Consider the following 14,260-nt stretch of genomic DNA (forward strand, 5'->3'; position numbering starts at 1 on the left):
GGGCGGGGTTAGGGGTAGATCATCAGACCTCCAGTGGCGGGTAGGTTTAGGGGTGGGGTTAGGGGTAGGTCATCAGACCAATCAGGGATGACTTCCCTGATTAATATTCATGAGTCTTCCCCTACCATCCTGGGAAAAAAAATATCGCCGCTCGCAGACACTAGCTGAACGCGGCAAAACGAAACCTCACAAAGAGTGAAATCCTGAATGAAAATCCTGTAAGTGCTTCAATTATGTTTATATCTCCATAATTGCTTATAGTAAAATATTAGGAGTTCGAGTTCCTATATCAAAAGTTGCATTAACGTAATAGAAGAGTACGTTTGTCAACGTTTCTTGCAAGCTGTAACTTATGTGTATGAAGCCAAATGATCTGCCAGCTAACAGCAGACTATGGAAGCTTGTTTCCGCCACTGAGTGAAAAAAAAAGGTAATTGCGACTTTTTAATCTCACAATTCTGACTTTTTTTAATTCCGAGTTTACATCTCACAATTCTGACTTTTTATCTAAAAATTATGTGATATAAAGTCGCAATTGTGTGTTATTATTAAGTCAAAATTGCGTGATATAGTCACAATTGCGTGTTATAAAGTCAGAATTATGAGATATAAACTCGCAATTGCGTGAAATATACTTGAAATTCTGACTTTTTTCTCAGTTTATATCTTGCAATTCTGACTTTATAATACGCAATTGGGAGATATGAAGTCAGAATTGCATGATATAAAGTCGCAATTGTGTGTTATAAAGTCAGAATTGTGAGAAATCAGAACTTTTTTTCCCTTAGAATTGGACTTTATATATCACAATTGTTAGTTTATATCTCACAATTCTGAGAAGAGATGTGACACACAATTGCGAGAAAAAAAGTCAGAATTTTGACTTTATAAGACGCAATTGCGACTTTATTTCACGCAATTCTGTCTTTATATTTCGCAATTCTGACTTTATAACACACAATTGCGACTTTATTTCACGCAATTCTGGCTTTAATTCTGACTTTTTATCTCGCAATTCTGAGAAATAAAGTCAGAATTGCGAGATGTAAACTCGCAATTGTGAGATAAATAGTCGCAATTATCTTTTAAAATGTTTTATTCTGTGGCGGAAACAAGCTTCCATAGCAGACCTAGCAGCTAGACTAGTTATTCAAAGCTAGCATAACAACCTACTTGTCCAGTCAGTGATTACGAAAGATAACCAGGACTTAAGTCAAGTCTGTGAGTTGATTAAAGTGAATGTGATTTGAGCATGAATGAGTATATGAGAGCTTGGTAAGCTATCTAGGAAGCTAATATTATTTTTCTAAATTTAGAATCCTGCATCATGGAGAGAAAAAGAGAAAAAAGAACTTGTAACTTTGTTGCTCCAGAGTTAGAGGTTTACCTCTTAGATTATAGCCACTTCTCCAGACACCACTACAATATTGGGCCTAGCCCAAACCATGAAAAACATCCCAAGACCATTATCCCACCTTCAACATTGATCCATATAATTTTGCCTAATAGAGTCCTAAGTCATTTCGAACCCCAATTTTGCCTACAGTATATAGTGTAGCAAGGTAGTCTTAAGAATTTTTAATAATTTAATAATTAAATTTTAGGGGATAGAGTCCTAAGTCATTTCGAACCCTGCTTGCAACTATAATTAAAAAAAAAAAGTCTACATGTACAAATACCGTTTCACCAAGGCACAGTGGCCCCCTCATCAGTCAGCACACAAGAAAAAAAAAAGGAGAAAACGATACTCGGTTCTCTCTAGAAGAGGGAATGAGTATTGCGTAAGTTAGCTTACGCTACGGGTAAAGTCATCTTTTCTCGAGATATGAAGCCAAAAATTATCCTTAATTTTTATATCTTGTCAACGCAGTGCAGCAGCTAGCAGACCTAGAGCGGGCCATCTAGCGCGCTCATTGGCTGCTCCGCGGCAACTGCAGCAACCTACCACTGAGCTTATCGTGACGTCACGCCCAATGAGGGCCTAGCATCCACTACATGAGTCCCGGGGGAAACCCGGGGAACACAGAAAAGTGGGAAACAGGTGGCCAACAGAGTGGGCCAGCGCATGTTCATTAGCACACAATAGGGAGTGTAGAACGGCTCGGCCGGTCTATACTGACTTAACACAACCCTTATAGTGCAGCTCAACCAGGGGAGCTAAATCGCGTAGGGTAGCCCACGCACAATGAGTCTGGGCAGGGCGTACACACGACTTAGACTGATAGAAGTTTAGCCTGCAGGGCGGGAACTTCCAGGTTGTAAAACCTAACAAATGTAGAGGGGGAGGCCCAGCCTGCCGCTGTATAAATGTCATGAATGGAAATTCCGCTGGACCAAGCCCACGATGAGGCCATGCCTCTGGTGGAATGAGCCCTGATGCCCAAAGGGCACTGCAGATTTTTATACACGTAAGCTGCCGCAATAACGTCCACTATCCATCTGGACAGGCTGTGTTTCGAGGCGGCGAGACCCTTGGTGCGCCCTCCAAACGAAACGAAAATTGCTCCGAGCGCCTGATAGCGGCGGAGCGCGTGATGTAATTTCTCAGTGCTCTGACAGGGCAGAGGAGGTTACTATTGACCTCGCTGCCGGATGCCGGCTGAGAGGGAAATGACCTGCGCTCTGAAAAGAGTGCCCATCACTTTGGGGACATAACCATGTCTCGGTTTGAAAATGACTTTAGAGTCATTAGGTCCAAACTCGAGACACGCAGCGTTAACTGATAACGCGTGTAAGTCACCCACACGTTTGACTGATGACGGAGCTATCAGAAAAACATTTGAGCGTGAGGTATTTCAAATCCAGTTTCCAGGTTCGAAGGAATGAGCTTTCAGGGCCTCCAAGACCAAAGAAAGATCCCAAATAGGAACCGATGGGGGCCGCGGGGGATTCATCCTCCTGGCTCCTTTAAGGAAGCGGATGATGAGCTCGTTCCTTCCTATTGCCTGGCCGAGCGTCGACTCTGCGAACGCTACAATAGCCGCGACATATACTATGAGCGTGGAGGGGGACCTGCCCATGTCCAACCGCTCTTGAAGGAAGCAAAGCACCCACGAAACCCCACAAGTATGTGGGTCTAAATTTTGACAGTGCACCATTTGTTAAACACAGACCATTTAGACGTGTAGAGCCGTCTCGCAGAGGGAGTTCTAGACTGTGTGATCGTGTTTACAACCCCTTCTGGCAGGGCAACGGGTATCTGTTGATTATCCATGCATGCAGAAACCAGCGCTCTGGATGAGGATGCCAAATCGAACCGCCAGCTTGAGAGAGGAGATCACCTCTCACTGGGATCGGCCATGGGGCTGAGTCTGCCAGCCGCATCAGCTCTGGGAACCACGTTTGGTTCTTCCAGCGCGGGGCTATGAGGAGCACCGAGTGGCACGCTTCCCTGATTCTCCTGATGACCTGTGGTAGCAGTGAGATCGGAGGGAAAGCATACAGCGGGCAGCTGGGCCAGGCTTGGGCCAGCGTGTCCTTGTTCTTCTAAAAGAACCTTGGGCAATGAGCGTTGTCTTTTGACGCAAAGAGGTCGACTTTCGCTTCACCAAAAAAAAGACGCCACAGTAACTGGACAGTTTATCTGGGCCATCGTTCAGGTGGCCCTGCACATGCGCGGCTCTGAGCGAGCGCAGTGAGAGCTGAGCCCAAACGAGGAGGCGTTCCGCCAGAGCGCAGAGATTTCAGGATCTGACACCGCCCTGGCGGTTCACGTAGGACACCACAGACATGTTGTCCGTGCCGACCAGTATTTGGTGGCCCCGCAGGTATGGGAGGAATTGCTTCAGCGTATTCTCGACCGGTATCATCTCTAGACAGTTTATGTGAAGGCTTTTCTCCCGGTCTGACCAGAGGTCATAGACCGGTCTGCCCCCGAAAAGAGTGCCCCAACCTAGGAAGGTGTCGTCGAGATCACCTTTTGGTACGAGACATCTCCCATTGTCACTCCCAACTGGTACCATTTGGCCGCTATCCAGGGCTGCAGAGCTGAGACGCAGCTCTGAGTCACTCTGATTCGCGAGCCGCCGGCAGCCCAGGCTCGGTGAGGCACTCGAGCATTCAGCCAACGTTGTAGAAGGGCGCATACGCAGTAGACCCAGCTGGAGCACAGCTGCAGCTAAAGCCATATAGCCCAACATTCTCTGAAATGTTTTCAGAGGAACAACGCTGCCCTTCTGGAAAGACGCAGCCAGATGCCGAACACGGCGCGCACACTCTGTTGACAAGCGGGTCGTCATCGCCACCGAGTCCAGCTCTATTCCCAGACAAGAGGTTGACTGACGGGGCAGCAATGAGCTCTTGGTCCATTTGACCGTGAGACCCAGGCTTTCCAGATGGCTGAGAAGCACTGTTCTGTGAGATATGAGTTCTATCTCTGACTGTGCCAAAATCAGCCAATCGTCCAAATAATTCAAAATTCACATACCCTGATTTCTCAGGGAAGCGAGGGCCGCGTCCATGCACTTCGTGAATGCACGGGGTGCTAGAGACAGGCCAAACGGCGGGACGGCGAATTGATATACCTAACCGTTGAAGGTGAATCTCAAGAATGGCCTGTGACAGGGTAAAATCTGAATCTGAAAGTATGCGTATTCTTTCAGATTGAGAGAAATAAACCAGTCCCTCGGGCGAATTTGCGCGAGGATTTGTCTGGTCGTGAGGGTTTTGAACGGCCGTCTCATGAGAGCTTTGTTCAAATATCTCAGATCTAAGATAGGTCTGAGAGCTCTGGATACAGTGTTTATCAGTAAGTGTGAGCGCTCGTGTTCGGGCACAGGACTTACGTTCACAACACGGCCGGTATGTGGCATTAAGGTTCCGTCCCCTGGGATAAAAGTGTAGCAGAGCAGGCAGTGAGTAGGTGTGGACACTGTTTTGTGGGCACATTTCCTACATTTAACACTCGAGCGGCATATGCCAGCTCTAGAGTGGGCTCTGCATGAGTAAATGACACAAGGGGAACCGTGCTTGTGTGTAGGGGTGAACACTGGGAAGCGGGCACATTTTCTACACTCAAGACACCATCGGCGCGAGCCGGATAACCAGAATTATACTCTTATGAGATTTCTCTGGGGTGCCGTAAAGACGGTGTTTGGGTGCAGGCGAGCGGGTTGTACAACGTGCTCGTTGGCTGCAAAATACACATCTGCAGTCGCCTTGTAAGGGGACTGACAGAGCGAAATGCTATGACGGCTCATATGTTTAGACGCTCATAAATACTCAAGCACCTGTGAGCGGGAGGGTGCCAGCTCGGAGAAGCGAACAGCATAATTTTTATCTGTTGCCAGAGCCAGGATTCGAACAAGGGTCTCTGGCGCGAAAGCCTAAGGTTCCACCATTGAGCCACAGGGGGAGAACACATAAGCTTTCAGTTAGCGCGAGCATATAAGAGAGCGTCATGTTTTGTGTCGGCGTTTGCTTGCAGGCGTGCGTGTATTATAACAGGCTCGTTTACTGCAATATTAGTATTTCCAGCCACCTGAACTTAGAGGGGACTGAGAAATGTGTGAGAATTGGAGGTTGGTCCGGCCTCGGCGGGACTAAAACACTCTCTCTTCTTCCTTTCGCAGGTGAGTGAGGCACGCAGGGTGCTGAACATTGCTCGTGACCATCCGCTCTGACATCCCTTGAGAACGGCGCAGTTTGCGCGGCTCGAACAAAGGGAGAGAGAGCAGGAAGATGGGTTGTAATAGGCGAATAGCCAGAGAGCATCATCATGTCTTGTGACGGCGTTTGTTTGCAGGCGTGCATGTATTATAACAGGCTCGTTTACTGCAATATTGATATTTCCAGTCGCCTGAACTTAGGAGGGGACTGAGAAATGTGTGAGAAATGGAGGTTGGTCCGGCCTCGGTGGGACTAAACACTGTTTTCTCCTTTCGCCGGTGAGTGACGCGTGCGAATGAGGCGGGAGGGGCGGGGTAGCTTTCTTGTAACGTAAAGGAAGCTAGCCCGTGACCGTCCACTTCTTACATCCCTTGTGAGCGGCGCCGTTTGCGCGGCTCGAACAGAGGGGAAGAGCGCGGGAAGAGGGGCGAGCGTCATCGTGTTTTGCGTCAGCATTAGTTTGCAGGCGTGCATGTATTATAACAATTATTGCAATATTGGTATTTCCAGTCGCCTGAGCTTAAGAGGGGACTGAGAAATATGTGAGAAATGGAGGTTGGTCCGGCCTCGGCGGGACTAAAACACTCTTTTCTCCTTTTGCCAGTGAGTGAGGGCGGGGTAGCTTTCTTGTAACGTAAAGGAAGCTAGCCCGTGACCGTCCGCTTCTGACATCCCTTGTGAGCAGCGCAGTTTGCGCGGCTCGAACAGAGGGAGAGAGAGAACGGGGAGAGAGGTGCGAGGCATTTGAAACAACGCCTTGTAGGAATTTTCTCAGAATGTGTGTCGCAGCGGCGAACACACACAGCAGAAAAAGGATATGACGCCGGATAGCGTAGTAGGCAGCAAAGACGACCGGCTTCCTCAGGCGCTGTCCTGCTTGCTGGTCGCTTGATTCAACGGCGGCGGCTTCTCTCAGAGTCCAGTGATGTGAAGAGCTTCGCTGAAGAGACAAAAATCAGGTTAGCAGCTTCCGAGCCTTCCTTATATACGCTAGGCCACGGTCATTTTGGCGGGCTGTGACGTCACGCCAGACTCAAGTGGTAGGCTGCTGCAGTTGCCGCGGAGCAGCCAATGAGCGCGCTAGATGGCCCGCTCTAGGTCTGCTAGCTGCTGCACTCCGTTGACAAGATATAAAAATTAAGGATAATTTTGGGCTTCATATCTCGAGAAAAGATGACTTTACCCGTAGCGTAAGCTAACTTACGCAATACGAGAGAGCCTCTCGTAAGAGAACACATGGATTTACTATTCATACCTGCAAACTTGTCGCTTTTCGGCGACAATCGCCGTTTTCTTGGTCAATTGGGTCATTTACGTGAATCGCGTAGAACCGGAGAGTTTTTGTTTTTTTTGGGGGGGGGGGGGTATTTTGAAATTTCAAAATACATTTGAAATTTCGTTATTTCAAATGCAGGCGCGTTGCGCGTGGTGGGCGCGCTCATAATCCGCCGGCGCGACCACAACATTGTCCAACATCAACGTAATGCAAGCGGAACGAAACTGCTCGTGGTTGACGGACCGTTTATCAGTTTGGACCAAAGCAGCGCGAGCCGATCTTGATCAAGCGACACTGTTACTACACAGCGCTGATAAGAGATCCAGTAAAGAAAGCGTTTGAATTCGCCACAGACGTAATAACATCGCTGCGAGATCTAGTGAGAAACATTCAGATTTCTCCGTTATTAACGGATCAAACAGCACTGACGTGGAAACCAGGAATAAACATTGTGGCATGAATGAACTATCCAGCGTCCACAGATCAGCAACATTCACCATGGATTTACCGTAGTAACACTCACTGCAACCATGTAAGCTTGGCAGGAATAGTAGGCTACAATGCCTTCAAGTAACATTACATCGGTTTTATTTTGACAATGTTATGAATACAATTGCCTCAAATGTTAATCATTCTGAACTAAAATAAACCTTTGTTTATAACTACTACAATATTTTTTTCCAAGGAGCTGTTTTGTTTTATATGCTCCTAAGAAGAGTCAATTAAGTTATAGCTCCAGAATTGCTCAAAGTAAAAAAATGTCATACTTTATGATGTTAGTTTTAATTTAAAAAAAAGATTAAAAAATAAATAAATCCAGGAAATTTCTCTGGTATTTCTTTCTTTTTGCTGTATCAAAAATGTACCAAACCGAACCGTGGTATTTGGATACCAAACCGAACCGTGACACAAGTGTATCATATCGAACCGTGAATTTTGTGAACAGTTACACCCCTACTGTTTACACAACAGCTGATGCGAGAGAAAGTGTAAAATAAAGCAATTTGGCAAACGTGTTAATCTCTTGTTGCATGGGATTAAACATGAAATTTCTGTTTAATAGAGCACTCAGAAATGTGTCATTTGCATTTGTATGTGCCCCCCCCCCCCCCCCCCCGCGCGACACTGTCACCTTTTTTACTCTGAGGAGTTTGCAGGTCTGACTATTACGAAACTTTGATGTGGTTGAACAGGTAGAAAATAGTGATTGTGGTTGAAATAGTCACAAATTCCCTGGGACTCAAACATTCGAACAAAGCAAAGTTTGCGCAGTTGCACAACTATTTACACCAATATATCCTTCTCAGTTCGAGTTATGAAGGAAGAGAACAGTATCGAGAGTTGATGGTTTCGGCACCGTCCTCTGATTGCAGTGTTGTGACTGAAATAGTGCGTGCGGGAGCACATGCGCAAAACAGTTTTGTAAAATGATATATGATAAAATAAAAATGATTCATATATCATTTTACAAAACTTTTTTGCTCTTGTGCTCCTGTGCGCACTATTTCGGTCACAATACTGCAATCAGAGGAGGACGGCTGAAACGCACGTACTTTCTCTCTCGCGTGCTCTTATGGTCACAACACAGCAAGCAGCCACACGGCATGTACTGTATAGCCTATATAGTTTTTCTAAGTTACAAACCCGAACCCAAGGCTATTAATTAAACCTGACCCCAACCTGGAACACGCGAGTTTTTCGGGACCCGTTGGGCTCGGGTCGGGTAGCAGGGGTACTGTTGAGTTGTTTTTCAAATGGGTCCCCATGCATGAAAGACAGACACATGATAAAGACGCATGATATAATATGGACAGTCAGCACAGCCATCTAGTAGGCAGTCATTGCAGTATTTTAAGATTATTACAAGGACATAAAAGATCACAATCTCTACGATTCGCTTGAAAAGTAGTGGACGTCTTCAAAATCGATCACAATATAAAATCGTCAGATCGCCTACCCCTAGTCACAACTTTGTTCGTTTTTTTGTGTTTTGATTTGGTTCGGTTCTGTTCCCGTTTGCCTGAGTAACCATAGAAACACAAGGAACAGGAACAGTTTGTTATCTCTAGTCCTGTTGATTATCCTCCTTGTGTATTTAAACCCCTAGTTCCCTTTATTCAGTGTTTGGTTTTGTCTTAGTTTAAATGTGGTTGTGCTATTCTGTTTTCTGGTTGATCTCCTGCGTGTTACCTTTTGGATTTAATATTAAAGACTGTTTGTTGGTATTCCTTAATCATTGTGCGCTTATCATAGCCACATGGTCTAATGTCATTAGTAATTAGCATTTTAAAAATACCTTATATTTAATCTCTTTTCATTGCATGCAATGAAAAAAGAAACATTGAGATTTTTTTCCTTAATTTAATGACTTGTGCATCAAAGTGTTAAGCGATACAACTGAATACATAAATACAACTGAATGCCACATGCAACAGTGTGTTATTAGCAGGCAGTCACCTGAAAACTGCATTTGTAAAGCATAAAGGCTGGACCTGTATAGACAAGTTACAGATTAAACTGGTGTGGACATGTTACTTTTAAACAGGAATCGGGACTAATGAAGGTGTGTTTTTCCATGGATGAACATCTTATTCTCTCTCTCTCTCTTTCTGTGACAGTTGGAGGAGGGGAGCAGGTTTGAGCTCATAGACAGCTGTGCTTCTTCACAAAGGGTTTCTCATCATCTCACTGAAGGTGAACTCACTTTGCCCGAGGTCTGTGGTGTTTTCTGTAGATGTGTGTGTTTGATGTGGGTCTGATCTGTGCGTTTCAGGTGGAGTGTTTGCGTTTGCAGTGGACGGATCAGTGGTGACGGACAGGCTCAGAGGAGATGCAGTAACATACGTGAATATTCCCACCAGCCCCATGTCCAAAAAACAGCTGCATTACATGGAACTAGAGCTGCAGGAGTCCAGCACGGCCATCAGAGGTGCAAAGCAAGCAAATAATAATTAGTAGTGTGTACACATCAACACCATATATATATATATATATATATATATATATATATATATATATATTAAATGGAGGCTTGTTTCCACCACAGAATAAAAAATAAAGGTCATTTTGATTTTTGACGTTTTTTTTCCTGGGAGGAAGTGGCGGGCACGGAGGCAGTTAAGCGGGCTGAAGCGAGGCTGAGACATGGCATGTTGGTAGGCTCTGTGGCAGCTGGACAAGCCGGGTTTGGTAGGAGAGAGACGGGGAGAGTGAGAGAGACGTCAGCTGATCCAAGGGTTAGATCTGGGCAGAGGTAGAAGAGGAACGTCGGAGTAGGACAGTGGCTATGTGCATGCAGGGAGCTTGGACTAATTGGGACCATACAACTGCACGTAAGATCACCTGGGCAGAACTTTGGAAGACAGAACCAGCTAGACTCAAGTTTCTGATCCAGTCAGTGTATGATGTCCTTCCAAGCCCAGCCAACCTGCATTGCTGTGGTTTAGCTAATACCCCAGCATACCCACTGTGCCTGGCAAGAGGATCCTTAGAGCACATCTTGAGCTGCTGCCCGAAAGCGTTGGGAGAGGGGAGGTAGAGGTGGTGCAATGACCAGGTGCTGAGGGCAGTAGCTGACACCATCTACATTGCAATCCAATAGAGAAAACATCAGCTCCCAGTAAGGCACAACATCGCCTTCATCAGGGTGAGAGAGAAACCTCAGGTGGCTGCTAGCCTCAGCTCATGATTGGCTGCTGAAGGTTGACCTAGGGAAGCAGGTGAAGTTTCCAGAAATCATTGCAAGGATGACACTCAGCCTAGATTTGGTCTTAACATCTGACTGTTCCAAGCAAGTTGTCATGTTGAAACTTACTATGCCTTGGGAAGGCCGGATAGAGGAGGCCCATGAGCGCAAGAAGGCCAAGTATCTTGAATTGGCAGAGGAATGTTATGTTGAAGGCATGGGTGGAGGGCCCGCTGCAGGGGCTTTGCAGGACAGTCTCTACATCTTCTTAGTATTAGAGGGTTGCAGGAAAGAACAGCCACCAAGAACACCACATAAGCTGTGGAAAAAGCATCAAGGTGGCTGTGGATCCAGAGGGTGATCCATGGGGTAGTGCGCTACTTGGACACAAGGCGAGACTGATCACACCCTGCTGGGCCGCCCAGGCTAGGGTGTCTGATGATCTAAGACCCGAAACAACCTATGACCCTGGGTTTATCACTGACGATGTGACTAAGTTGAACCATTCGGTGTTTCAGAATCGACAAACTTGCAATTGCAATTGCAAAAAATTAAAAAGAAAATACTCAGCTGGTAAGATAGTCACAGTTACCTTTTTAATTTGGTATACTGGGGCAGACACAAGCTTCCATAATATTAATTATTCATTATTAAGTTAAACAAACAAAGCACCTGCTTTCAAGTCATTCAAAGTCACATTCAAGATACAACCCATCTGACAAAAACAGATTTTACTTTTTAAAGCAAAACAACCTGAAGTTCAAATACAATAATAAATGCCACTCACTTTAATGCAAGTACAAACATCTGAAAATATCAATTTCACTAAATACAGTGTATATTGTTTATCATTATTTATTTGTAAATGGCTATTGTAGTTATTTAAAATAGGTATCTATGTACTGTATGTGTTTTTTGCTAATATTTTTTAAATTAAATATAATGTATTATGTAATTTATTCCTGTGATGAAAAGCTGAATTTTCATCATCACATGATCCTTCAGAAATCCTTCTAATATGCTGATTTGCTGCTCAAGAAACATTTCTTATTATTATCAATGTTGAAAACAGTTGTGCTGCCCGATACTTTTGTGGAAACCGTGATATATTTTTTTCAGGATTATTTGATGAATAGAAAGTTCAAAAGAACAGCATTTATTTAAAACAAAAATATTTTGTGACATAAATGTTTTTACTGTCACATTTGATAAATTTTGATGTATGAGCCTTTCTGAATAAAAGTAATATTTTAGTAATATAATAGTGAATATTTTAAAAGTAATAAATGAAACTTTTTCAGGCCAACATCAACATCTGTCTTGTTCTGGTTCTGTTCAGGGAAAAGCTCCAGTAAATACGCTCAGATTGACATTGCAGCGACCGAGGCGGCTCACAGAGCAGGTACCCAGCATGCATTGGGGCGAGAGGAAGGGCTTCAGAGACTGGAGCAGCAGAGGAGAAGACGAGGACTGAAAGAGGACTGAACTGAGAAACACTTTATCTGGAGAGTTCATGATCGTCTCTTGCTCTAGACAAACTGACCAAAACACTACATTTATGTGATGACAGTAAAACACAAAAATAGTGTATGTATCTACAGAAGTTTCCACTCATTTTCTCATTTAGTCGACTGTGGATTTCACTATGTAGTGAATAGTGAGTGAGTGTGCAGTGTTAATCATAGCATATACACAAGTGTTTTAAATACAGTAATGTACAGTAATGTATACAGGTCACACACACACACTGCTAAGATGAACATGTTAAACACACATTCAGTGTACAGTAAGCCATAAATACATGGATTGATAAAATATCTGTTAGTATTAATCTGTTAGATTAATATGTGCAATGCACAGAACCAAAAATGCATTTTTATTTTTTTTATTAATTTATTAATTTAATTTTAAAATGTGAAATATTACTTTCTAGTTGCAATTGCATTAAATGTGATGCATTTACTTTTTAGTCTTTTTATTAACCTAAATTAAAGTCTAGTCATGTGAAGACAATTTTTAAATGAAACTACTGATTTTGTATTTTAGATTAATTTTGGAACCAGAAAATCATGCATTGCAGGTGTTCAGTGTCCTTTGTAGATCACATGCTGTATTTTCTCATAGTTTCAGCACTGAAGGAAGTGAACAGTTTGAACTGCGATGTATGAAAAACATATAATGCTGCTGCTAGATATTATATTAATCAAAGTTTTTGTGACAAAAGTAAAACAATAATGCTAATAATAATCGTTTGTATATACAGGTGTAAAATAAAAACTAATGTTCAATACTGTTTCTTATTATTATTGTAAAGTTTAGTCTTAAGTTTTATCTGGAGACGCAGTTATATTGTCTCGCCGCTAGAGGACAGCGTGAGGCTTTTGAAACGGCAGTAAATTTAAGGGAATAAAGCCTGCCATGAACACACTATGTAGTGTAAAGCTGGTGGAAAATAGAAACATCTAGTATTATAGAATCATCTCCTCGTGTTCCTGGTGATTATCTTCAAGAGAAAGAAGGAACACTGGAGTTTGGCGAGGATTTCTAAACGTATACATGATGACCAACAAAAGAGGGTGTTTTAAAGAAATTAAAGGATTCAGAAAATAGTTCAACATCCAAGCTGTTCTAAGGACGTTTTGATATTCCATTAAGTTATAGACACTTTTTTATTTTTTATTTTTATGTTCTCTGGACGTTCAGAACGTCCAGTTTTTGTTTATTTAAATGTTTTAAAAACGTTCCATGAACGATGTTTGTGCTGACGTTGGGAGGACGTTATTAAATACCATAAACGTTACTGTAAGAACGTTTAGCCAGAACTTTCTGAGAATGTTGCCTTTTAGCTAGCCTATAGGTAGCCTAATTGGATGACATTGAATTGCACTGAACATATTTTTTGAACAGAAATAAGGCACTGCATTAAAGCTTTAATCTAGCAAGACTATTTATTTAACAGTCTACAATAATCATGACATTTTTTTTTATTCTTCTTTGACAGACCCAAATTGGACATGTACACTTTTATATGTTGTTAAGGCGACGAAGTGATAACTGGTATTAGACACAAACAACTGATTTAATTGCAATGATTTAAATTTCAGTCCCCTCCCCTCTTACACTCTGAAAGCGAAGAAAATTAAAGTGTAGCTAGTTTGGGGTTTTTATTGTTGTTTTAATTAAATGTACTTTTATGTAATTAATTCAGTTTTATGGGGCAAAAAAAAAAAAAGATTTTGAGAGAAAAAAATATATATATTTTTATTAAATAGCATTTGAAAAACCTGTATAAACTGAACACCACAGAACAATATTAACTAGGCCTATGCAAATTATTAACAATATATTTAAATAAATAGCCATTAGCCAAAGCTCTAACACTTCTTCAACTAGCTCGCGTCACATGGGTAGAATCACAAAAGACCGATGTAGTGTGTGAGGATCACTTCAAGGTAATTTACATCCAAAGCACAACCAGCGCTAGTTTCGACAACATTGTATTGCTTCCTTTGAAGTTGCAGTGAAAAGGCATTGTGTGTATATATATTATGATGACACAAATAGAACATACTTTTTTTGCGGTCACAAAGTATAAGTAGGTCTACCTAGGCCTACTCAAGAAGAGAGTGCGATTTCGGACGCAGCCCTAAACTACTGATGATGAGACGCATCTCTGCAGGCAGCGCAAGAAA

At 43.1% G+C, this 14,260-nt stretch overlaps 1 protein-coding gene across 4 annotated transcripts in view; it reads left to right on the forward strand.

Moving 5' to 3' along the window:
- dok7a (docking protein 7a) overlaps positions 1 to 12,854 on the forward strand; it is a 62,985-nt gene extending 50,131 nt beyond the window's left edge. For 2 of the 4 annotated variants that reach the window (XM_081355328.1, XM_081355330.1), the window contains 3 exons: positions 9,502 to 9,577; positions 9,657 to 9,812; positions 11,908 to 12,854. In XM_081355328.1, the coding sequence (XP_081211454.1) occupies positions 9,502 to 9,577; positions 9,657 to 9,812; positions 11,908 to 12,053 (378 nt within the window). In that variant the 3' untranslated portion in view covers positions 12,054 to 12,854. The remainder of the gene's footprint in view (positions 1 to 9,501; positions 9,578 to 9,656; positions 9,813 to 11,907) is intronic. The other 2 variants (XM_081355327.1, XM_081355329.1) reach the window with 1 other exon arrangement.
- Positions 12,855 to 14,260: the final 1,406 nt, after the last annotated feature.

Source organism: Scardinius erythrophthalmus (assembly GCF_964197995.2).
Source record: "Scardinius erythrophthalmus genome assembly, chromosome: 2".
Lineage (NCBI taxonomy): Eukaryota > Metazoa > Chordata > Actinopteri > Cypriniformes > Leuciscidae > Scardinius > Scardinius erythrophthalmus.